At 43.1% G+C, this 25,442-nt stretch overlaps 2 protein-coding genes across 9 annotated transcripts in view; both read left to right on the top strand.

Moving 5' to 3' along the window:
* Positions 1-15,824, top strand: part of LOC118302186 (brain-derived neurotrophic factor) — a 56,631-nt gene extending 40,807 nt beyond the window's left edge. For 3 of the 8 annotated variants that reach the window (XM_035628135.2, XM_035628139.2, XM_035628136.2), the window contains one exon: positions 14,263-15,824. In XM_035628135.2, the coding sequence (XP_035484028.1) occupies positions 14,263-15,093 (831 nt within the window). In that variant the 3' untranslated portion in view covers positions 15,094-15,824. The other 5 variants (XM_035628142.2, XM_035628141.2, XM_035628140.2 and 2 more) reach the window with 5 other exon arrangements.
* Positions 15,825-18,532: 2,708 nt separating this feature from the next.
* On the top strand, positions 18,533-25,316 carry lin7c (lin-7 homolog C (C. elegans)). The gene is made up of 5 exons (XM_035628380.2): positions 18,533-18,745; positions 19,861-19,979; positions 20,176-20,247; positions 20,364-20,573; positions 20,862-25,316. The coding sequence occupies exons 1-5, from the start codon at positions 18,709-18,711 to the stop codon at positions 21,027-21,029; spliced, it is 606 nt and encodes a 201-aa protein (XP_035484273.2). The 5' UTR covers positions 18,533-18,708; the 3' UTR covers positions 21,030-25,316.
* Positions 25,317-25,442: the final 126 nt, after the last annotated feature.

The following is a 25,442-nucleotide window of genomic DNA, read 5'->3' as shown; positions in this document are numbered from 1 at the left end:
ATGCGAAGGGGGCTGATTACCAGTAAATAGTCGTGCTTGCTGTTTAGTCCGGCGACGACATTGCTGGAAGGGTTGGACTCAGTGGCTTTACTTGAGAAACTCCGCGCCGAGACCGGTGTCTGGTGGAGGGCTGCTGTTGACAGAGCCGGTGTGAGAGGGGAGATTGTGAGGCATTTTCCTCGGCTGAGGATATGCCGGTACAGTGAGACGGAGGTAAGGGGCACATTGCATTGTGTCTGTGCGCAATGTGTGGATGGGATATCGGGCTATAGGCTGCCTTGGATGGCTGTGTCTGTGTGTGTGTGTGTGTGTGTGTGTGTGTGTGTGTGCGTGCGCGCGCGCGCGCGTGTGTGCAGTGAGGGCTTTATATTTTATGCATGTATGTATGTTCTTTAGGAGTGTGCGGTGCCAGTGTTTGATTAAAAGAGAGCAACCTGTGACACTTGTCATATAAAGCATGGCATTAGGAACAATGGGGATCAGAGCATCCGCGCTGCTGCCGGTTGTAATTTGGCACCAGAGTGAAGCCTCTGTGTTTTTGTTTTGTTTTTTCTAAAGGCGACTATTCACTGAATCGAACCGGCTGCTGCTATCTGTGAGGAAATGTCCGACTAACATGTGATCAAATATTAACAGGACTGGTTTGGCAAGGAGGTGGAGGTGGTGGTGGTGGTGGTGGGGGGGGGGGGGGGGGGGGGTACACGTGACAAGACGCGGGGAAGCAGCAGAGTAAAAAAAAAAATAAAAAAAAAAAAAGAGAGAAAAAAACAACACAGTTCAAAGTGGGCACTCAAACAAAAGTAGGCTATATAGATATTCCCCGGCCCCTCTCAGTTGCCCTGGCTGTGTTATGCTTTCAGCACGTTGGACAGAGGCACCGGAGTCGTGCATGGACTAAAACGCCGAGTGGACGCCAACTCTCTTCCTCTCTTTCCCCAGCCCCCCCTTTGACAAAACCTGGGATTGTTTTTTCAACTTTTGGTAAGCTTATTCTGAGGGGAGCCTGTGGTCTGCGTAAAGACGCGAACACGCGCGTCATTTTAAAGAGAGAGGTGCAAAAAGAAGGGAAAAGGGCCGTTTCAAAAAAAAAAAGAGCAGGATTAGAGAAAGAGAAAAGGCGCCTGCTATTCAGAAGCTTGTCGCGCTTCTTCTTTTTTTTTTTAAGATGCGTTTTTTGTAGAGGCACTGCGAAAGTTTACATGTCAGGGCGTCCGGGGTTCTCGCACACCGCCACATTCTGCTCGGTGCCTGCGCGCCCCCCCACACTGCGTTAAACTTTTGGACATGCAAGTCTCGGCCGCGGAGATCTAACCACGCACGTTGTGGTTGTCAGCGCTTGCAAAGGTAAGAGCACAGTCCATTGTTTCCCCCCCCCCCCCTGTCACCCCTTCCGTTCACGGGGCCGCTTCTTCCCCCTCTCGGCTCTTTTGCTCACAACCAACTTCGGGCTCGGAGGCACAGCAGGCAGACCGGCAGCCCTCCGCCTCTCCAACGTGGCCACCGACATAACTCCGACACCCAGGGGGTCCGCGGCGCCTCGTGTACACTTGTCATTTTTTTTATCATCTCTCTCTCTAAAAAAAAAAAAAGGGAAGAAAAAAAATTCAAGTTCGCCCATGTCCATCAAATATCGTTGCGCGCACGTTCGTTCGTTCGTTCGTTCGTTCGTTCGTTGGTTCGTTCGTTCACTGTAACGTGAGACGTTTCAAACTGGGACTCCGGGTTGTTCTTTTTTATTTCTTGCTCGGGATTTTTTGAAGCGTTTTCTTCTTCTTCTTCTTCTTTTTGTCTTGTCTTTTCTTTTCTTTTTCTTGGGAGTTTCCAAAAGCGCCTGCTGCAACATAATTTGCGTAATCGTGGCGTTGTGCCTCATCATGCTCCCGATGTGGGACTTAAGACGCCGCAGTGATCCCTCCAGCACCGGTGATGCTGGTGCATCTCATACAACTGCTATCTATCTATACATATATCCATCTATCTATATATATATCCATCTATATATGCATCTCTATATGTCTATATCTCTATCTATCTATATATCCATCTATATATGTATCTCTATATGTCTATATCTCTATCTATCTATATATCCATCTATATATGTATCTCTATATGTCTATATATATATATATATATCCATCTATATATGTATCTCTATATGTCTATATATATGTCTATATCTCTATCTCGTTATTCCCCTTGTTTCATCTGCTGCATTCATCATGTTTTCGTCTTGATATCAAAACCATCTGGATTTTTTTGTGTGTTATCGACCAAAAATAGCCCTACTCTTCACCCCCCCCGCCAGCCCTCCACCCCACCTACCGTCATCGCCATCAAATCACTTGTGTTTTTACTACGACCGCTCCACGGTTTCATTCATAAGGTGCTTTTCACTTCACCTGCTGCCCTGCCCCCCTTCCCTCTTTTGTCCGCACACGGCTCCGTGTCGACCTGTCAAACGCTGCCGGGACGTCAGATGGGAAAACAAAAAGATTAATTAATTCTTAATCCCCGCGACTCGTGTCATTTTTTTGCCCCTTTTTTTTTTTTTTTTTTTTGCAAAGCCAGGCTCCCCCCTTTTTTTTCTTCCTTTTTTTTGTTTACAGTATATCCGAATTGCTATAGTATTATTCCCCCAGTAGAATTACAATAAAGATGGGCGTGGTCAAAGTGCATCCACTGACTAACAGATGTTATGGCTGAACGTGATGGAGACAGATAAGATGGCTCGATGTGCAGTTGTTCGGCAGGCATCGCGTTTTCTCTCTCTCTCTCTCCCTCTCTCTCTCTCCATCCCTCTCTCTCTCCCTCTCTCTCTCTCTTTCTGTCTGTCTGTCTGTTTCTTTCTTTCTTTCGTGTTTAAAAATGAAGGCACTCGCAAAATCGGGTCACGTGACGCGGTTAGATGTAGATGATGATGATCATCATCTGGGATTTTTATTATTTCCCCGCTGTCCTGGAGGACTTGTAGCCTAAAAAAAAATTCGTCTCGCACCGATGCAGAAGCGGTGGATATTGTCTATTTCCCCTCTCTCTCTCTCTCTCTCCCCCCCCCCCCCCTTCTGTCTGTCTGTCTGTCTGTCTCTATCTCTCCCGTCTTCTTTCTCTCTCTCTCCTCCGGTCTAAGATTTAAGATTTCTGATCCAAGACGAAGAGATTTGCATGGCAGAGGAGCAGACCAGCAAGAGAGAGGAGAGAAAATCCCATGCAAAACGCCCACTGTTTTGATCAGGGTCTTCTTCTTGCAGGCTGCATTTTCTAATAAATTCTCCAGAGAGGTATAAAATCCCTAATTATACATTTGAATGATGTGTCTCCTCCGCCGGCGTTTCTTTCCCCGGTCATTTCTTGCCCCCCACCATGTGGTAATGTGCGCAAAATTCGCCGTCTGCGCAATAAAAAAAAACGTATTACTCTTCATTTTGTATGACAGTGAAAACCGAAATAGATCGTGTTTCTTATTGGGGGCGCTGCCCGACACTCACACACAAGACCCTTAAATTAAGGCTGCGCCGTGACTCTTAACAGACACGTCTCGGGCTTTTTCAACGCAACAAATCCGCCTCTTGCGCAAATGATGGCCAATCCGTTAATTATCTATAACGAAACGATGAAGGTTTTAGTGAATACTAAATTTAAATAAATTAAATTGTTGTTCGAAGAAAGCATTGGCCTCTAATTCACACAACGCAATACGAGAGTTTCCTTGCTGCTTATTTGTTCGCAGATATAATATTTTCTACTTTCTGGCCATGTAGCAGTATTTTATTCATTTATTTATTTATTTCCCCCTCTACCGAGACGTGGGATTATGGTGTGGGCGTGGGCGTGCTGGGTGGAGGAGGAGGGATGAGCGGAGGCGGTTTAGGAGGGGTCTGTGGGGTGGCACGACACACTTTGTATGTATGAAGGTTTTTTTATAGCACTTTTCTGCAATGTACGTCAGCGGATCGCTCCATAAATGGGGCTGCGCGCGTGTGTGTGCGGGCGTGCGTCCGCATGCGCCCGCGCCTGTGGTGCGTGCGTCTCCGCGTGTTATCTTTACCGAGAATCTCCCCTCTCTCTCTCTCTCTCTCTCTCTCTCTCTCTCTCTCTCTCTCTCTCTCTCTCTCTCCCTCTCTCTCTCTCTCTCTCTCCCTCTCTCTCTCTCTCTCTCTCCCTCTCTCTCTCTCTCTCTCTCCCTCTCTCTCTCTCTCTCCCTCCCTCTCTCTCTCTCTCCCTCTCTCTCTCTCTCTCTCTCTCCCTCTCTCTCTCTCTCTCCCTCCCTCTCTCTCTCTCTCTCTCTCTCCCTCCCTCTCTCTCTCTCCCTCTCCCTCTCCCTCTCTCTGAGTCTCTGCACTCTCAGCTCTGCAGAGTTGGGGTGGGCGTCAATAACAAACCTGATGGTAGGTTTCTCTGCAAAAAAAAAAAGAAAAATCAGATGAATTTCTCTTCGGTAGGCCGATTTCTTTAACGAACAACAAATGCCTTCTGCACAAATAAAGATAACATTAACGATGTACCGTTTTAATACGGCGAATGTGTTTTTTGCTTTTTTTTATTCTCTATAATGTAAATGTTGGCCTTTGTTTGTCTTTTCTATTTCTTAATCCGTTGCGATCAATTCGTGCTCTTAAAGGGGATTTTTGTGGTTTTCAAATAAGGTCGCTCAATTTTCTTAGTATAAATGACAATAGGTATTTGTTGTTAATAAATGTCGGATTTCGGATTGTGCCGTCCCACTTCGCCTCAACGTTTTTCATTCATGAAATGTAATAACTCGCCTATTTATCCAAGCCGGTGTCTGATATAAATTATAAATAGGCTATTGATTATGTTCGGGACTATAGATGGCGGAAATCTCGCCTCTACGCTTGGTGGACGTCACGATATATTTAGAGCGAAAATTAATCATCTTCATCATTATGGAAATGTAGACTACGTCGCCCGCCGCCGTCGCTGCTGCTGCTGCTGCTGCTTTAGTCACCGCCACCACCATCATCATCTTCATCATCATCAACACCTTCATCCAATTAACAGGCTTGTTTAAACAAGTTCTTTCCCCCAAACCTTTAATTATCCGCTATTCGTCACAGTGGCGTGGTCGTGTTTCCTTCTTTCTTTCTTTTTTTACAGCGACCAATAACCGCGATGAGTTATTAATTAATCAGAGACAGTGGATGTAGTTGTTCTGACTGTAAAAGACTTCTTATATGTGAGACCACTGCGGGATTCATGATGCCCTGCGTGCGTGTGTGCGTGCGTGCGTGCGCCTGTCTCTCTGTGTGTGTGTGTGTGTGTGTGTGTGTGTGTGTGTTTGAGGAAATGTTCGATCAAACCATTCAAGTGCCTCAGCATGTGAAACATGCAGCACTTCACTGAATACAAGAAACTTCCAGAAAGCCCAGGTTTGGATTCAGTGACTTAAGTTACTTTATTTATTATTATTTTATAAAGGAAAACATCTTTGTGTCCCTTACCAGGTAAAACAGCGACACGTATATGTGCAGCTGCACATGCTGGCAGGACCGCTCATATTAAATCATATTCAAGCCACATGTTTGGTTTCCTGCAGCCTCCTTTGATTAGCAAAATGGAGAAGAAGAAAGAAAAAATCCCTGCTTTCTGACTTGGACTCTCATCTCATAACAAACGTTTCTGCACATCCAAGTCATTTCCAGGCGTGACAAGTGTGTTTTCATTCAGCAGCATTCAATAACCATGCAAAGGTTATTGATGCTGTTGTGATATTGGATTGTGGGGGAGGAGGGCTGGTGGTGGTGGTGGTGGTGGTGGTGGTGGAGGTGGTGGAGGTGGTGGTGGTGGTGGTGGTGGCGGCCGTGGCGGTGACGGGGAGCACAACCCAAGAAAAGAGACAGAGAGGATCAATAGCCTACGAAGTGATTTTCAGTGTTTGCCACTATAGAAATAATGTATCAGCTGTGCGAGGACGTGGAAGGAGGAGTATGTGTGAAGCTTAGGAGACCGGTCTTCTGTGTGCGCCTGATGATTACAATACAGGTTATTGTCATCACAGGAGGGATGGCATTAACTCCTCACTCCAGCATCCGATGATAGGAGACCTGAGCACTGAGTTTACATTCAACCTGGAGTTTTTTTCTCAGCTGATCTCCGGCTCGCCCCCGTCCTTTGTTTGACGTCATCCAGACCTCATACAAAATATTTCCTCTTGTTGACGTGTTTGCTGCTCGACGAGGAATGCAATTCCACTTTCATCAAAATATATATATATATACACGCCCGTCGCCTTCCTTTATCCCCGGTGAAAATGACATTTCACAAAATGTCATTTCGTCCATGTTACGCGGCGGCTGTCTTGCACAAGGAGGCATAATTCTACTTGTTAAGTGAAGGCTCTCTGCAGCGTGGACCTGTCAGCACAGTGCTGCGTTTGGCAAGAGGAGCCTCGAAAGGTTATACAAGTGTGTCGTGTTGGTCGGCTCCTGTGGTTGTTTCCTCTTTCTGCTGCACAGACAGGCACAAAAGGGGGTTGTGAGAGGAGAATGTACCCAACTGCTGCTGCAGACCAGCCCAATGCAGGAGGTGAAAACCCCTAGAAATTTGCCACATGACATGCCGAGACTACAGGTTTCCGCCGAACACCTCGGATGGTTTGAAGTCATTGTCGCTGGCGCCGTGCTGAGAAATCTTAAACCTAAAGAAATCGTACACCTCAGTTCCGATGACATTGCGCTTTAGCAGTTTTCAGGAGGACTCCTTGGTTGCCAGGCCGGCGCTGCCATGCTTCCGTTTGACCCTGAGTCAGATGAGTCTAGAACATCCTAACACTACTCACAACTCTTCTTTTTTTTTTTGCTTTGACATTTTACTCATCTCATTCACAAATCCCATCCCTCAAGCCTCAGACACGTGCAGGCCAAAGCCAAAGGACTTCTCTTGACACGCCACCTTCAGTTGTGCTGCATTTGCAGGAATGAGAGAGACACCATGTTGTTGTTTCTGCTCTTCTAATGAGATGCCAAGTGATTTATTTATGAATTACTTGTTTGGAACAGCCCCCTTGTGCAGTGTGCATTTTTCTTCTTCTTCGTCCTCTTTGGAGTCATGTCGCTCAGTGATTGCTGATGCAACTCTTTGTCATCCAGAGTTTGCCCTCACCTCCTGTGAGCCTTCGGGGAGGGCTATATCTATCTTGGCATATCCCCGGGTGTGTTGGAGGTGGGAGTGACTCATTAGGCAGGTGTGTGCATCCACTCCCATACTGCTACATGCCAAACAAGAGCTCTCCAGCTCGGGAGCTCGTGCAGGGAAGAATCATGATGGCAATACAGCAAACACATCACAATAAATCTTTGCACTGGACCGGGGCCAAGTCACAGGGATAATGAGCTGCTATTTCCCCATTATGCTCACTCTTGCACTCATCAGAAGTGGAGTTTCCAAACGTTCATCACCCGTTGAAAGGTTGTGGCTCCTCTGACATCTTTATTTGAATCCTACATTATATGGGGGCATTAATTGTTCCCAGTTTGTCCCTGATGTGGGGGGGACCGAGTATCCAAAAAGAAAAGCAGTTTGGTTCTCTGTGTGCATATACTTTAATTTGTGTATAGCTGACATTTGGCCATGATAACCTGTGAAAGCACTTGCAGGGGAGTCATCCATCTGTTGTGGAGATGGCTCACTTGAAAAGGAGAAGCAGAATATTTTCTTTCCAATAAGTTCACATCTTTGTTGGTCTCCGGTGCCTGGCACATGTTTCAAGACCTGCACTTTCATTTCACAGCAGCAAAAATGATCAACCTGCACATAGAGCTCATCATATTCAGGGGTTTGCGTGTGATAGAAATGACACAGCACACCGAGAACATCATGGGAGAAGACAGTGAGAGTTGTCTTGTAAGTAATACAGATGCAGGAGGACTCATACTGCTTTCAAGTATTAGGTTCATTGGTGAACGTTCACTCGCACAAATGCATACTTTAGGCTCAGATGCCTTCTTTTTTTCCAAAGCATATTGAGATATAGATTACCCTGGCCCCTCGCTGTCTGCAGACCAGTACAACAAATGCCTATTTTTAATCCCCTGAATGTCTAATTTTACACAAATAGGGCATCTCCAAAAGGCAGGCGGTGTAATCACGACTTGGTGGAGACGCGCTGTTACGCAAAACCTCAGGAGGAAGAAGGAAAAAAAAGAAAAGAAAGAAAGGCAGAAGGAAAGAAAGAAAGAAGCCACATCTGTGCAGCGAGCAAAATGCGGAAGAGCACACACATTTGAACACACACGGCGCAGACACCGTGCTGCTGGTGCATGCGGACGAACGAGGGAGCGCACAATGCGCACTGAACGCGCATTAACAGTTCCGCCTCGGGGCTGTTTAAACAGCCGTTCGTTGGCGGCCAGTCAGCCAGCGGCAGGTCACATGTTGCAGCGTCACCGTGTGTAGTAAAGTTACTGTAGTTGCGAGAGAGAGAGAGAGAGAGGCTTCCTCACTCCGGCTCCAGAGGTCTCTCATCCCCGCGGTGCCGCCGAGGCGTTCCGGCATGCGACAGCTTCAGACGAGCCCGCCGACGGAGCCGCGCAGCCATGGGAATGCGTTACCTCATCCGTGCAATTTCCACCATCAATAATTGAATCTATTTGCTGCAAACGCTGAAGAGATATCCCGAAAGCTTGTCGGGAGTCGCAAGCGGCGAGGAGGAGAGAAGAGACAGTGCTAAAGTATAACAAAAGAAAGACAAACGAATTGACTCGGGGAGTTGTCCGAAGCGTCCCAGATGACACTACTGTCCTGTTGAATGGTCTGTTGTACGACTGGACCGTGAGAGGTACGTGTCCGCTTCTACTCCTTCGATTCTTTTTCATGGGGGTTTTAATATTCTGTGGACGAGCACGTTTTTGTTTCAAGCATTTTTTTCTTCTTTTGGCTGTGTTTGCTGCTGCTTGAGAGAAAGACAGTGTGTGTGTGTGTGTGTGTGTGAGGTGTTGGGGGGGGGGTCTGAAAGTACCTCGATCAAGTCATGTTCTCCGGCGAGCAGACAGCGCCGCAGCCCGAGAGGGGACATGCGTAACCTTATCCTCCCGTTCATTAATAAAAAACGGGAGTTATTATGTTGATTGGGTTTCCAGTGGAGAGCACAGGCTCAGCAGATGTAATCTCGAGAGACGAAGAAGAAGAAAAAAACACCCCACCGTCGTTTCATCATGATTAGAGCAGCCTGGGCAATGTGGCCGGTTTGTCGTGTTCCGTCGTATACAGCAGAGATATGCTGGACACACTCCAGCGTGTCCCCGCGAGTGTGTGTGTGTGTTTGAGAGTGTGTGTGTGTGAGAGAGTGTGTGTGTGTGTGTGTGTGAGAGAGAGAGTGTGTGTGGGTGTGTGTGAGAGAGAGAGAGTGTGTGTGTGTGTGTGAGAGAGTGTGTGTGTGTGTGTGTGTGTGAGAGAGTGTTTGTGTGTGTGTGTGTGTGTGTGTGTGTGTGTGTGTGAGAGAGAGAGCTGTGTGGGCTCCTCCACTGTGAACAGACACACGAACTCCAGACAGTTGTTGTATATTTTTTGTGTGTTTGTTTTTATGTGTTTTGCATTGTAGAGAGAGAGAGAGAGAGAGAGAGAGAGAGAGAGAGAAAAAGAAAGAAACTTTGATGAACTCATTAAGACTTTATAGGAAACCCGAGACCTTAACGCCCAGTCCACGTCGGCCAACACACACTGCTGGGTCTCCTCCTCGCACTGGATAACTTCACACCGCCGTGGACATAATGAAGTGAACGAGGATTAAAACACAGTTCCATTTATAGGGTGGTGGGGGAGACAGGCTCGTGCGTAACAGCTTCGGTGTGAGAATATCTCGTCCAAGCACGAGGGCTGGATGGGTGATGGTGTTATGATGAGTTAATGACGTTCTTTCCAAAAAATGCAAATATGGTTGCCAAACATTTTCTTCCCGGAATTGTGATTAAATTACCAGATAAGTGAAGTTTATAGCCCATTTACAATTACGCACAACAAAAACTGCCTGTGCGTCCTGGACACAGACGACGAAGGGTTTGTTTTTGGCTTTTCTGTCTGTCTGTCTGTCTGTCTAGATGTATATCCATCTTTCTATCCACCTATGTAGAGGAGTGAGGGGGGAAAGAGATGGAGATGGCAGGGAGAAAAAGGAGCTCTCACTATTCCACGGTCTCACACGCCATCTAGTGGAGGTAGTTGGGGACTGCAGCGTTGCTCTTCTGGAGCTGTAGGTCTGTTGGTGATACTTTAGTGGTTAGGTTTCACATTTGAGGTTAAAAAGAAAGAGGAGAATCAACATTTTTGAGATAAGTTAACCCTGATCATGTGAGTGTCTTTAATTCGAGTCGTTTGTACCAAATGTCACTGCTGTGCTCTTTCCACTGTCCATTGTTGCATGCACGGTGGGAGAGACGCAGCGGCTCATTTGGACAGCTTAGATCACTCAGCAGCTATCTGAGACCTGGGCTTTCTGTGGCAGTGGCTGTGGTTGGCCCAGAGGCCAGGTATAATCCCTTAGTAATGCTCATCTATTACTAAACGTGCTCTGAAACTGTGTCAGATTGAAAACAGATCTGGAAGAAGCAAGCTTCCACATGTGTCAGCCATTACTGCAGACAACCCAAAATGCCTCCTTTAAGTGCTGCATTGTGGCACACAGGGGGTCCTCGGGTAGACATTTTTGATATCATGTGCCGCATGTGTGTCTTTTTGCACTTTGGGCTCATACACGTTGAACGTGACAAAACATGTTGCTTTAGGTAAACAGCTCGACCCGACGCAGTTCTTCGGGAACTGAACGAAGACAGCTCCCCGTGGTACAGGCGGGGGGGGAAATGTTGCTATAGGTCACACATTTCTATTCAAATGTAGTGGGCACATTTCCCTCTTTCACCTCTCCTGTGTGATGTTCATTTTCCCTTCCGACGGTTCCTAAGATACCGCGCTCGCTGTGAGCGAAGATGAAGCCAGAAAGTGTGCTGACATGTGGAAGGAGACTGGGGAGCATTACTGGATGTGTAATAATACGAGCCACGCTAGTCCTTTCATGCTTTAGAGAAACTTTTCAGCATCTGTCAAAGGAGACATTTATCACTTTAATCCCCACCTGGCACAGAGAATAAACGCGCGGCTAAGTTACATATCCCCGCCATACAGCCAGCCGTGCACTCAAAGCAGACGAACAGGTGGTCATCCGGAGTCGTCCAAGCCAAACAGCAGAGCACACACTCACCTGCTCCCATTGTTCTTGGGTGTTTCATGCTCGAGGTGTGTTGTCATGAATACAGGCGTATTTGAGAAGCGGTTATTGCAGGCCCCCTTTTTTCATCTGCACTCTAGGTTATTAGCTCAGCACTCGTCGCTGAAGTGATTTATGTTTTTGATCAGAAGCACTTTCATATTTAGAGAGCGAGTTTGACATGGCTGGATGGGTGTTATGAACCTGAATTTCATCTAAAAAAAAATGTATGTTTAAAACAATCTGGATAGAGGAAACTGCACTTTACTTGTTAGATATTTTCATAATCTAACCGACGACTAGGTTAGATGGTCCGTCGGCTCCAAAGAGCAGATTCTATTCCAGACATTCCTCCATATGAAGCTGCTCTCTTGCCTTATTATTCCTGCTCATTACGTTAACTCACAAGCCGCGTTTTTATTAACTGCGAAATCCTGCAGTGCACATAAAATGTTCCTTCGCTGGATGTATAAAACAAGAGCAAACCAATCAGTTGTCACATTTAGCCTCTAGTAGATATAAGCCGGAGCCTCTCCGCTAGTCCCATAGCAATTAAATGATTCATTGGCTTTATTGCATTTTAACAGGATGTTGATTGAGAGCATAAGCCATATTGATTGTCCTGATGGAAACAGGAAATCACAGAGATAGAAATAAAATCATTTGTTGTTCCCGGTGTGAGGATACCCGGGGGAATGGTATGCAATTGCACACTGTTGAGTGGCATTACCCCCAGCAACCTCCTCCCCTCCATTCTCTCCCCTATGGAGACCTGGAAGAGACGTCATCTGTGGTTGTTATGCTGCGAAATGACGCCGGCACTCTCTCCACCCCCTGCTACTGCAATATTACCCCTGTGGTCTGTTACGGAAGATGCAGCACTCTTCGTCTGCACCATTTCCAGCATGAAGTTTGACGCCTAACAGTAATCAGCTCTCTGCCGTCATTTCCCTCATGTGGAAGTGGAACCATTTGAGCTCGATGCTGATAATAATATCAGCCTAAATGCATCCTACACATAAAGCTCGTGACTGGCCTCTATCCCGTAAGCCTACGTGATTTTCTGTGCTGGGAAGCCTCGCAGAAATGTCTTGTTCTTGGAACCAAAGCCTCAGCACTGCTGCAGGGTTAATCGTCTTGATTTTCCGCATGTTAGATTAGGCTTTTATTGACAATATTCAACGGATAATGGCTAATTAGCGACTTAGTCACGGTTCTGCCCTCATTGTTGTTTTAGTTGGTGAGGGGAAAAATACCCCCATCTCCCTGCAAACACATACAAGCCGGCCCCTCCCCATGCCCTCCCCCTAACACGTACACTCACACACTCCAGAGGAGCGCGTCACTGAGCTTGGGGAATGAGTGGCTCATTAAGAAGAAGGATGTGATATTTTGAATAGAGACTGTGAGACTCCCAGCACATCTATTTTTAGCCGAGATATCTCTATGGCAGTCAGCGCAGTGTCGGTTAATTGCAACCACGGCCCCAGGTACCAATTAAGAATGAAACAAATGCTTTTGAGGTGGGGTTTTCGCTCCTCCCTACTGTAAAGGTCCTCCTGTCCATTTTGAGGTGGGGGCAGCAGTGTGCTCGCTGGGTGTGTTTTCCTGTATCAGGTAGGGACATGCAGAGTGCAGTCAAAGCCTCGGCTGGGCTATTTTTAAATGGGCCCTAGTGGAAAGCAAGATCTAGATTTTTTCCTTTTCATTATGGTTGCGCTTTTATATCTCAGGCTGTTGGATGCCGACCAATCCGCTGACTGCTGTGAGTCTTAGAGCTTCTCAAAGGTAAGGGATGCGTGTGTGCGCACGGCAGTGCTTTGCCTTGCTCGTGAGCTGCCCGGTCATTGAGATTGGTGCTGTACAGTGCGCGGGGTATGACACATCTTTCTGTCATTCCGTTTTCTCACGACATCCTTTTGCAGTTCATCCTGCAGTGCTCTCGACAGTCCGCCGGCCAAATACGAGCAGTGTCCCTCAGCAAACTCCTGCTTCCCATTCATGACTCTACGGTTCAGTGTCAGAACTGTTTTTTTAAGAGCACAGACGTTTTTTTCTTCTTTCTTTTTTTTTTTTTTTTACTGCAGCACCGGTGTTTGTGTTAGAGCTGACACAAACAAAGCATCTGGCACACGGGCAGTCGGTGAGTGCTGCAGGTTCGGGGTGTGTGTTGCTAATGGTGATTTTGTTCATGGGTATTGTCATAGTCATAAAAGACAATACATGAGCTCCTCAAACAAACAAAACAAACAGGAAAAGAAATCGTATCCTTATGTAAACACATAGGCTACAGCGCATTTCGGAAAAAAAGTCCACCATGACGACATTGGAACCCAACATGTGACCATTACTTGCCACCTGACAATTTTATCATTAAAAAAACAAACAATTTGTGTAACTACTTGCCCGAATAAACATGATGTTTAAGAATATTAAAATGTCCTACATTTACATTTTTTTAGCAAAGCGTGGGGGTGTATGAGCTGTTTCAAAACTGACCTGTCAACTCAGGAGTTCAGGTAGTGAGGCATGAATGACACGCCTGTCCATTATGAAACTACACATCCCGTCACGCTCTACGTAGAAATGAACTGGCCAGTTTACAGTTTAACACAGCAGTCAAAAACAAAAAAGCTCATAAATTATAGCCAGCCGGTGAGGACATGGTGACATCTCTATTTTATCTTTTGTAATAAACAATCTCTCTGATGCGCCGCACAGCTTTTTTGTGCATCGCTGCCAACAAATAAAAATCTAAGCCAGGCCTCACATAGAAACAGAATGATTACAGTTTGTAAACCGTTTGCAAACACTGTGCCAATATCAGTTTAATCAAAACATTTTGTGGTTATTTCAAAGCTATTGGCTCTTCTTTTTGGCTTTCAAAGAAAGAGAAGAGGGTGTAAATAAGAGGAGAGGCTTACATGGTGCATTATTGATCAAGAATAAGCTAACTTCATTGAAAATGCTCTTTGACTAACTGCTCGTTCTCTCTCTCTCCCCTCTCCTCCCCTCTTGTTTGCTGTCTTTGTCTCCCCCTCCAGTTCCACCAGGTTAGAAGAGTGATGACCATCCTGTTCCTTACTATGGTTATTTCATACTTCAGTTGCATGAGAGCTGCGCCCCTGAGAGACGCCCCGGGCATGCGGGGCCATCGGACGGAAGGCTACTTGGGCGTTGCTGTGGCGGGCGCACGGGGCCATGGGACTCCACAGAGTGGTGTCGGGCCAGGCCAGCGCGGGGAGCTGCCCTCACTCACAGACACGTTTGAGCAAGTGATAGAGGAGCTGCTGGAGGTGGAGGGAGAGGCGGCACAGCTTGGACAGGGGGCTGACATGAGCCAGGGAGGTGGGGGCCCGTCCTCTGTGGTCACCGCCGACAACAAGGATGTCAACCTGTACGACTCGCGGGTGATGATCAGCAACCAAGTGCCTTTGGAGCCGCCCTTGCTCTTTCTCCTGGAGGAATACAAAAACTATCTGGATGCCGCTAACATGTCCATGAGGGTGCGGCGACACTCCGATCCCTCACGCCGTGGAGAGCTCAGCGTGTGTGACAGTATTAGCCAGTGGGTGACAGCTGTGGATAAAAAGACGGCAATAGACATGTCTGGGCAGACAGTTACCGTCATGGAAAAGGTCCCTGTCCCCAATGGCCAACTGAAGCAATACTTTTATGAGACCAAATGCAACCCCATCGGGTACACAAAGGAGGGCTGCAGAGGAATAGACAAGCGGCATTATAATTCCCAATGCAGGACAACCCAGTCCTACGTGCGAGCGCTCACCATGGATAGCAAAAAGAAGATCGGCTGGCGGTTTATAAGGATAGACACTTCATGTGTATGCACATTGACCATTAAAAGAGGGAGATAGTGTATAAAATGTATAGATTTTATTGAAGAGTTTAAAAAAGAGAATAAAGAGAAAATATCTATTTGTATATATACATAACAGGGTAAATTATTCCGTCAAATGAAAATTTTATGGACTGCATGTAAAAAAAGATGAAGTTTATACAGTAAAAGTGATACTACAGTCTATTTATTGAACATATTCATGACCTTGTAAACAATTAAAAAAAATCTGATCAGTCATTTGCGCCCAGTTTAAATTACTATATCACATTCCTCAAGACATTGTGATTTGTTTTCGTTGCCAAGAATTAGAAAATTAAGGGAAAAAAACAGGCAAGGAATGAGAGAGTTCCATCTTCAAAAGCTTGCATGCTGCTTCAATTGTGAATTGAGAAATTCTCCACAAAAAAAAAGGATATGATGCTGACCAAAAAAAAAACATTCCGTTTACATATTCAGCAGAAAACTATTTTCCTCTCAAGTAATTTATCTGTTTACTGTTCTAAACTTCTCAAGGTAATGTTGAAATTACATACTATGTCAAGGTGCTGTTGTCAAAGCTTTGCTGTTTATTTTTTTATCCCCACCAGAGGACAAGATATATATATATAAAAAAAAAAATATATATATATATATATAAAATTTATTCATTGACATGTTTCTGGGTAAATAATATTCATTTTGTATGTTGTGAAGTTGTTTGCAATATTAAACTGAAATATTTGAAGAAATAAAAATGACTATAGGCAACTGAAAAACAAAATCAATGTCGGTAAAGTTTCAACGGTGCATTTTTAGGCAGGATAAACTTTATTACATAGACAGGCAGGCGGGGGGAAGCCAGGCACACACACACATACACACAATGATGAATGTGCACAAACTGCTCCATAAAAAAAAGAATCAAGTTGTTTCACATTTTCACAGGCTGAAAGGAAATAATTTAGTTTCAGAAGCAGAGAGTGCAATGAGTAATGCATAGGGAAAGCGATTCAGATGGCGTTATCGGTGGAGATAATGTATATTTAGCAGCTTTTTGTGTTTCTCAGTGTTATTTTGAGCAGGGAAGAAGTAGAAAATGCTCCATTACCACTTCCTCCCCCGCCACCAGCACATTATTGAAACACTAACTTACTGTATGTGCTTTGATACTTTGGTTTTTAATGTATACACAAGAGTTCATAGCTTTACTTATCTATTATTATTACTCCAACTGCAATACAAGAAAAGCACTATGGGTTCACATGAAATATGCCCGAGTTTGACAGTGGCAGATTCACACACCCATACATGTGTGTACATTAAGGATATACACCCAACTTTTTTCTCACTGGTGCATGATGATCCCATCTTTAAATCTTCTACAAAAGAACAATCATCACAGATTCAATGCAGCGGCTCATCCACTGTGATCGCAAGGAGAAGCCACTCCAGGTGACGGATTTGGTGTCAGAGTTGAAAGACGGCATGGCTTCATATTCAATATACCCTCCAGGCAGAAGACTATAACTCCTTGCCTTACATAGTGAGGGACCTGTGCTCGCCAAGTCTGGATGCCAAAGTTTTAAGGTTGTAGCAAGACAACAATAAAATTTGCTGTATAAGATCATATCATGAAACATTTCCACAGTTACCCCTAATATGACATATTTCACAAGAATAAGACAGAAGATATATAACAAAGCAAACACAAACTTCATCAAAGGTTTGGAACATACAATGTAATCCAAACACCTCATTTTACTTTTTCTTCTTCATCCACCTGAAGGTAAGTGTGACCGCTGCGGAGAAGCATGTCTGGCACTTTCAGATTTTGTGAAACAGACTGCTGAATAGAGAGAACTTTTTCTGGTGAGCTGAGAAAACGATGCTCCACTTTCTCCTCTGTTTATTTGGATCCTCCAGAGAAGCCCGACAAAGATGCTGTGAGTTACTTTTGTTACACCAAAGGTTGGGGATAAATAGAGAGTCTGAGAAAAATGAAAGGCATGTAGAATCATATCTAAAATGACCCACTGTCATAAATCTCCAACAAATTATTATCCCGTGGGAAGAAAAGGGGTTGTTATTTATTCCTTCTTCAAATACAGAACAATGAATCAAATCTTCAGGGACAAGGTATTCTGAACTGATCCATTCATCATAAGCAGCCGTGTTGGGCTGTTTTTGTTTAACAAAGCTGAAGTAATGGAAAACTTTATCTTCCAATTATCAAAATATTGACTAAAAAGACTGGTGAAATAGTTGCATTTGAGCCAGGGTGATCTCTGTGTTTGCAGGCCAGCACAAATTATCTTTTGAAATAATAAATCATGCATGAGAATAGGTCTGAAAGTATCATTCGGTAATTATTTAAGCCTATGACCGAAACTTGAAGACAAAAACCAGAAGAAAGAAGAAGAAGAAAAAGCTTGACAATCAATGGGCCACACCCCAGCGAGTGATGTCACAGCAGGTATATTTCATCAGCTGTCACCAACTGGGTGTGGTCAGAAAAGGGAGTCTTGTTTGAATGTTTGAGCCCACAGAGAGCTGTGCAGCAGCAGCAGCAGCAGCAGCAGCAGCAGCAGCAGCAGCAGCAGCAGGCTCAGTGTCATGACGTTGCTGCAGTCGACCAGTAGATGACAGTAGAGAGGCTGATCCTCCTAGGAGACAGGAAACAGCCACAGAAGCTTCTGGCTGCTCCCTTTACATGTCACTAAATATACAGGACATCCTGTCACAGTTCCCTGAACTATGAGCATCCATGAAGATGGATGAGTTATACTCGAAGCCACAATTGCTGATTTTGTTGATGTGTGTGATTATTAAATAGTGACACGATACTAGATCACAGTGGTGTGTTCCCCAAACACAGGCACAGGATGAGCACTACCCATTTCCTCATATTCAATATCATCAGTACATGCAATATGCACAACTCACTACGACTTTAACTTTAAGTTAAACCCAATTTTTTTTTTACGCAGTAGTATTAGAGAGGAAAACAAGTCCCGAATCAGAATCATAATTGTGTTTGTTCCCATGTAGGGTTGTTGGGGAAAGGAATTTGGTACATAACAAAACAAATAAAATAAAGCTAGATACTGTGAGTAGGAGGAAAGAGCAGAAGCAAAAAAAACTATTCATTAATATTAGATATGTAAAAATAAATGTAGAAATATATAAAAGTATAGGAATGGAAATACATGCAGGAATGAAACTTATATAAATCACATTGGTTTGTCTACTACACCAGGCCATGGTGATTCATATAACATTATATTATATTATATCATACTATATTTATTTATTTCATTCTTTGTTGTACATTTTATTTTTCCTATTGTTCTGAGAAAACAATTCAAAACACTGGCTGACTGAATAGTGAGTGAAGATTCCTTCAGTGTTCTCTCACGAGCACCCAGCCGCTACAGAGATGAACGTGCAGAGCTGGGTGGGTTCTTTCTTTCCAATTTACGAGGATTAGTGAACGCACCACTACACTGGCAGCTAGCCTAGCCTGCTAACTTGGCTAATCTGATCGCCTGAGTTAAGCGCACGGAACGCCAGCCAGGATTACCAAATTTTAGTTTTCCATAACTAGCGTTTGACGCGATATCTACCTGACGCCAAGCGGCCACTCGCGACCAGGATGGCATCGCTCGGGGAGCCTGTGCGGCTGGAAAGAGGTAAAGTTAACTGGCCAGCTAGCGTTAGCTGGGGAATATCTGTTGTGATACCGGGGAGAGACGTTAGCCTAGCTTAGCTAGCATTAGCTTCATTCAGCTGTGAGTGTCGTTTCGGACCGCACACTTTCGTCTTTAGTCGAAACACGTTGTATCCACGACGTCCATCGTGTAGTCAACTCGTGTGCCTTTGGATTCATCGTGTGTATTCGTGTCACCGAGCTGCTTTGCCGACACTTTTTACGGCTACACTGTCTCACTTTGACGCACTAGCTAACTAGCTAACTAGCTAACGTTGGGTACATCAGGGATGGTCGATTGACCGAGATGGTCTTATTAAAGGATGGACATATGTCAACACACACAAATAAAATAAGCGTTGTTACGTCGCCTTCATAATCTTTAGCAGCATTTACATTACAGAATCGATTCGATCTCAGCATTTCTTCTAATAAAACGCGGACATTAGCCACTGCAGTGTCCAGATTTGTATCTTGACAAACCTGCATAGGTTTAATACTTTAAAATGTGGAACAGTCTCTTCTGTAATGGATCTATTGAAGTATTTTGGAGGAAATTGTCCACAGTAGCAATGTGCAGATTAAAGCAATCATTGCTTCTCCTTGGAATTCTATCATTGTGCAAAGATAAAATAAATGCAAAAATATCAACATAATTTGAGAGTAAAATGGCTTTTATATGGAGTCAATGCTGGCACTGAAATTAACTCAATGCAAGTTGCAGCATATTATTCAGCACCACATCTTGTTCTGTAGCGTGATATATGGAAGTTGTCCCGGTGAGTCATTCAGCTTCATAACAATGGTTATTTATTGCCGGTGAGTTAAACGTGCTTTAGTGCAAGACAGAGTAAGTTTATTCCCAATTAAGATAAAAACATGTTAATTGAATTCAAGATTATTCCAGTTTTATATTGGTAAATAATTGTAGGCATTTATTAAGTGGTAACACTAAGCATTTGATAATCCTATTCATAGTTTCTTGCCTTTTAGTTTTGTATTGTTACAGACTTACAGATATTCACACAGGCATCAGTCAGGCAGTCTTATATCAGTGTAAAAAACCTTGATGGCAGCTTGTGTGTTCTTTCTTGACAGATATTAACCGTGCTATCGAACTGCTCGATAAGCTCCAGAGAACGGGGGAAGTGCCTCCCCAGAAGCTGCAGGCGCTGCAGAGGGTTTTACAGAGTGAATTCTGTAACGCTGTCAGAGAAGTGAGACACTGGGCGTTTTGTTTCTCTTTAAACTCCTTACTGTGCCTTTAGAAATCAGTTCACTTGTTTTCCCTTCTGATTTTAAGTGTTTTTAAAATAGTGTATTTGGTGTGATTTCTCTGTGTTCGTCCTATGAAAGTGTGGACAGCTGTTGGTGGGATGTGATGATAATAGTGTCCCAACATTGTCCCTTCAGGTTTATGAGCATGTGTATGAAACCGTGGACATCAACAGCAGTCCTGAGGTCAGGGCCAACGCCACAGCTAAGGTAGACACAAGTCGCCATCCATGTTGTCTTTCCTGTTGTTGCACATCTTTTTCCAATCCTAATGTCAAACCATTTATTCACCAAAGGGTTTAACATCACCACCTTTTCATTTGTAGGCTACTGTGGCGGCTTTTGCAGCAAGTGAGGGACACTCACACCCACGTGTGGTGGAACTACCTAAGACAGAGGAAGGCCTTGGATTCAACATAATGGGTGGAAAGGAGCAAAATTCCCCTATTTACATCTCACGGATCATCCCAGGAGGCATTGCTGACCGTCATGGAGGCCTGAAGCGAGGCGACCAGCTTCTTTCTGTTAACGGGGTGGTACGTTTAAATTCACCGAATCACAACATACTCCACAAGTGTTCCATTGGAGCTTTATCGTTTTTTCAATTTGGGTACAGCTCATTAGGGATGCACTGATCAGACTCACTTGATCTGTATCAAGTACCAGTAAAATACTGAGGTTATTTCTGCTGAAGTTCCTACATATTTAGTGCATCTTGAGTTTAACAATTGCCCTAGGTCTATGCCCTATTAAAAAAACCTCTACATGAGTGGTTGTATGTCTGTGACATAATCTTACAGCACATGTCTGTTTCTTTCCCCCAGAGTGTTGAAGGCGAGCACCACGAGAAAGCTGTGGAACTCCTCAAAGCAGCTCAGGGCACAGTGAAGCTGGTAGTAAGGTACACTCCCAAAGTCTTAGAGGAAATGGAGTCCCGCTTTGAGAAAATGAGGTCGGCGAAGCGCCGGCAACAGAACAACTATCCCCAGTAGGATTTCCCAATGTTGATGCCCAGCTCCCGTGTCCCTCCTCCTCTAGCCTTCTGGCCATCTGTTCTAGTCTCCTTTTCTTATCTCCTGGCCCAAAAAAACATTACATACATAATTTAAAGTTTTAGTTGTGACTCACACATTCCATACATTGTGCTTCTTTCCCTGTCTGTAGCATTTTTAATATTCACCGTTGTAACTGCACTAGACACTACAACTCCAGAGGAACACTAGCATGACTGCGATTGTGAGTGAAGATGGTCTCTCACACGTGTGCATTATTTTTGAATTGACACTTTGAATGCAACTGAGTACTTTAGCGACAGTCTACAGAGCTCCTTTGACTGGAAAGGTAGTGTTTTTAACTCTTTTATCAGCCACTACCAAGTGCCTCAGGGCAAACACGTTCATCCTATGTACTGTGTTCACTGTTCTTGTTTTGTTTTAAACGGTTTAAAGTCAAGTACTGGTAATTAAACACTTGCGGCAGGAATTACTATATGCTTTGCAGCGGTCATTTTCAAAGACTGTTTAATTTGGGTTTGAGTACGGTTTCATTTTAATGGCCACTCTACATGCAAGTCCAGAATAGCTGGAGGAGCTTTTCGAGGAGTTGAATTTGTTGGAAAAAAGGAAAAAAAAGATATTTATATGTTTGATAATAAGGGAAACCACTGAAATGACACGTCAAATCAAAAATGATGGATTATCTTTAAGTTATTTTTTCTCTGGGTTTACCATCACCGTCATACCATGCTATGAACAAGTTCATCAGGTACTGTAAGTGATGTAAAAGGGTCTCTGCAAATCATGAACTGAGTTCCTGCCAACACACCGACTCACATTTTTTACTTTTATCAAAGTTATAAAAGTACACAAGTATACACTCAGTCAAGTCAGCATGCACGAGATGAAACCTGTTCTGCTTGTGATTCATTTTTCTTGACATAAATCAGAAATGTACTTTAAGTCATATTTTTATTTAGTCAGGTAGCTAATGAGAAGTCAGTTACTTAACATTTGACTGTGATCTTTTCTGAAAACTGCTTCTTAGTATTGTTGGCATCAGTTAGTGACAGTGGAAAGCATAAGAAGACATTCATGATATCAAGCAATCTCTTCATGTCACAGTTAATGCCCAATGTGAGCTTTCATCATTGTGTTAATGAATGAAATGGCAGATGTTGATATAACACACATTGTATATGGCCATTCATCAAGACTACAGTCTTTAGGGCATTATGTTGTAAATCAGTTGCATTGGCAAACCATTCGTTTCTATTTGTCTGTCTGTTTTAACATGTCACTCCATGTCTTACAAAAAACAAATAGTGTGTCTTAAGTCAAGCTTTTGCAACTTTTGGACTTTATATCCTGGTATCATTTAGATCTGTAATGGTTAATTATACCCACGTTACCAAGGCCGGAATAAGGATTAACATTTAAAGACAAGACTGCAGCCGCACATTTCAATGATTTAGTAAATAGATTAGTCAGAACCATAGACTGGATCTAAAGATGGACGACAGTGACTCCACTTCCTCCTGTTGTACAAAAATCAATTTAAAATAATCTGGCTACGTGTGCCGCCATCTTGCCCTTTCGATGTCATTTATACACATCATATACACATATACACACACATATATGTCTCTACAGATTTACTGCCATACAGTACCAAGACATTGTGGTGATTTTATTTAATTATTCCTACCAGTTGGTTTTGCTGCTTTAAACCCCCATATTTTAGTGGCAACCATGTCCTCTGTTCCATATTTATTATGGGCTAATAAATGGCACATCATGTTAAAATAAGAAGGATGATGACAAACATTTTATTACTGAACACTGCCAGTCGCTGGCAGTTCTGATATGTGGTCTAAAGCAGGCTAATGTCAAACCCATGCCAATAACCCTCAGTATACTACAATACATTCACATATACAGCACGTATGTACAAGGGTTTACTAGTGTTTGCAGTATTGACGATCAACTATCGTATTAATCTGTGTCATGAGAAACATTTTTGGGACTATAAATGAACGACTTGTCCAAGTCTTTCATGCAACATGTTAATCACAAACAAGCATGTCATGTTTTTTCTATACAATACTTAATTATTCAACATATTATAACAAAGGTTTTTATTTTAAGACTTTTCTTCCGTTTCCAGCAAAGGGGGAAAAAGCATTCTTATGTATCCACATAAGTGTTTTGTTTCCATTGTAGATGTAATATCCTGTATATAGCATATAGCATAACTTAAACTAGGCTTTAGCTGCGTAAGCCATAATATTGTCCAGTCTCAGGATCAACACATCACATCATTGAGACAGGAAGGTGGTAACGATGAGATAGTTATAGTGAGTATAGTTATTTATCTAACTGGTGTTGAAATGTAAACGGGTGGAGGATAAAGTAACATCAAAGCACGAGGGTGTTTCCTGAAAGCAGGAAAGCTTAACTTCTGTTTTCATTTGAATGGTGTAATACATGTCCTGCTCTTTGTGTGTCGTACCATTCTTCAGAAATCTTTTTTTGTTTTTTGTTATGCTCTGTAGTGTTAAATGGATATCCAGTCAAGTGTTTTGGCACATGCTGTCATGGCATCACGACTATAAACAGCTGTACAGTTATTGTGACCAAGGCGTCACAATTAGGCGTTTCCATTTGTTTTTGTAGCTGCTTTTTTGGTGTAGTTAATCCACAGCTTTTCTCTCTTGTTTTTCCATTTAGTGTTTTTTTTCTTTTTGCATATATTTTTCCACAATCTCTCAACATACTATAAGGTCCAGTGCAACTTACTGTTACATGTATTTCTTCAGCAAACTGCAGTTACCTTATTAAAAGGTATTAAAGTCCATAGGTACTTTTCGTCATAAAATATTTTTATTGTTTTCTCTCTAATAAACGTGTGGGATTTTGTGATCGCATCACTAAATGCAAAAAATAAATAATGTCAATTTCAGTACAAGATTAGGAAAAGATTGGAGTGTAAGTTGGTGATGTTGTGATTTTTTTTTCTTCAATAATTGGAACTAAAAATGTTGTTTGTGAAGTAAAATTCAGAAAAAAAATCAAGTTGCTTATGGACATCTGTTTATTTGTCTGTTGCAGTCTCGACATATGTCCATTGTTTGTTACCCTCCATGTCAACTCAAAGTCTGCTGTTCCTTTAAATGTCAAATTTACCTGCAGGATAATGTTCTCAGTGGAAGGTTTCTAGCAACCTCTATTGAGTTGTGTGTTGTAATAATATAAGAGAGAGATTCATGATGAGCACATAGTATTAGTAGGTCTTACTATTATTTTACTACTGAATATTATTGAAACCTACATGGACAAACATCTAAAGTAATACGAACCGCTGCACTCAAAGACATTGGAGTTACACAATGTGAGACATTTACAATGCTTGTTATTGTAAGATTCCCCTATTGCTCACGACCATATTAACAGTTAAAATTCCTGTGTGATATTAGCCTTTCTACCTAATTAATTATTGTCCGGATGCATGTAGAAGAAGAATAGGCTCGTGCGGACGTGTGGGTCTGTAGTAGACCATTCCATAGGTTTCCTTAAGCAGAGGTTTGTTGTGAGGTAGAAGATTTAGCTGAAGAGTTTGGGGTGTACATAAAAGTTGAAACGTCTTAATATAATGAATAGTTTGTTCCCTTACTTGTCTTTATCCAACATTAGATATCTAGTTCACTGCTCACACACACCAACACATGTATAGTAAAATCAGGAAAGAATGTGATGAGGCTCACGCTCCACTGAATGACACAAATGTTTGTGAAGTCATCTTCAACTTTCTACACATTTTCCTTGTCTATACATTGGAATGGTCAATAAAGTATTTTTTATAATAGTTTTCTTTTGATGTTTTTCTCAAATTTTATATGTGGTTTTCCTAAAACATGAATACCAGGAATAATTCGTATTTCCGACTTTCTCTGAAACGCAGCACTGATGTAGAACGGCTCAATCCTTCCTGATTAACGCACAGACTTAAAAAGAGAAACTGTCCTACATCGGTGCTTCTTTTCCAAGATATGAGATGATTTGTCTTTTCTTTTTAGACCAAACTTGCCACATTTGTGAACATTTTGATAATGTTTTGAAATGTTTTAGTCGCCGCTTGTTTTGGATTATTACCTGTAGACTGCGTTGTGTTATGTTGTGTTATCTAATTTACTGTGTTACGTTTATGTGGAATGTAAAAGGTTGTGATATAGAACGTAACAATAGTTGGACTGGAGAATGAATAAACTGTGCTTCAATGTTGGACTTCTGATGGTCTTATTGAACGTCTTTCACATACAACATTTATTTCAGCTTTAGGCTCAAAAACATCAGGAACAACCACTGAAAGTGGTGAGAGAGTTGTGAGAGGACACGTCCAATCCCATCCCT

The sequence above is a fragment of the Scophthalmus maximus genome, chromosome 4 (assembly GCF_022379125.1).
Source record: "Scophthalmus maximus strain ysfricsl-2021 chromosome 4, ASM2237912v1, whole genome shotgun sequence".
NCBI lineage: Eukaryota > Metazoa > Chordata > Actinopteri > Pleuronectiformes > Scophthalmidae > Scophthalmus > Scophthalmus maximus.
Note: the sequence above shows the minus strand (reverse complement) of the source record. Positions and strands in the feature narration are given on the sequence as shown.

Excerpts from the sequence above, each read along its gene's own strand:
- lin7c (XM_035628380.2), top strand. The coding sequence starts at position 18,709 with ATGGCATCGCTCGGGGAGCCTGTGCGGCTGGAAAGAG. Across the intron at positions 18,746-19,860 it reads GCCTGTGCGGCTGGAAAGAG|ATATTAACCGTGCTATCGAA; the intron begins GTAAAGTTAACT and ends CTTTCTTGACAG. Across the intron at positions 19,980-20,175 it reads TCTGTAACGCTGTCAGAGAA|GTTTATGAGCATGTGTATGA; the intron begins GTGAGACACTGG and ends TTGTCCCTTCAG.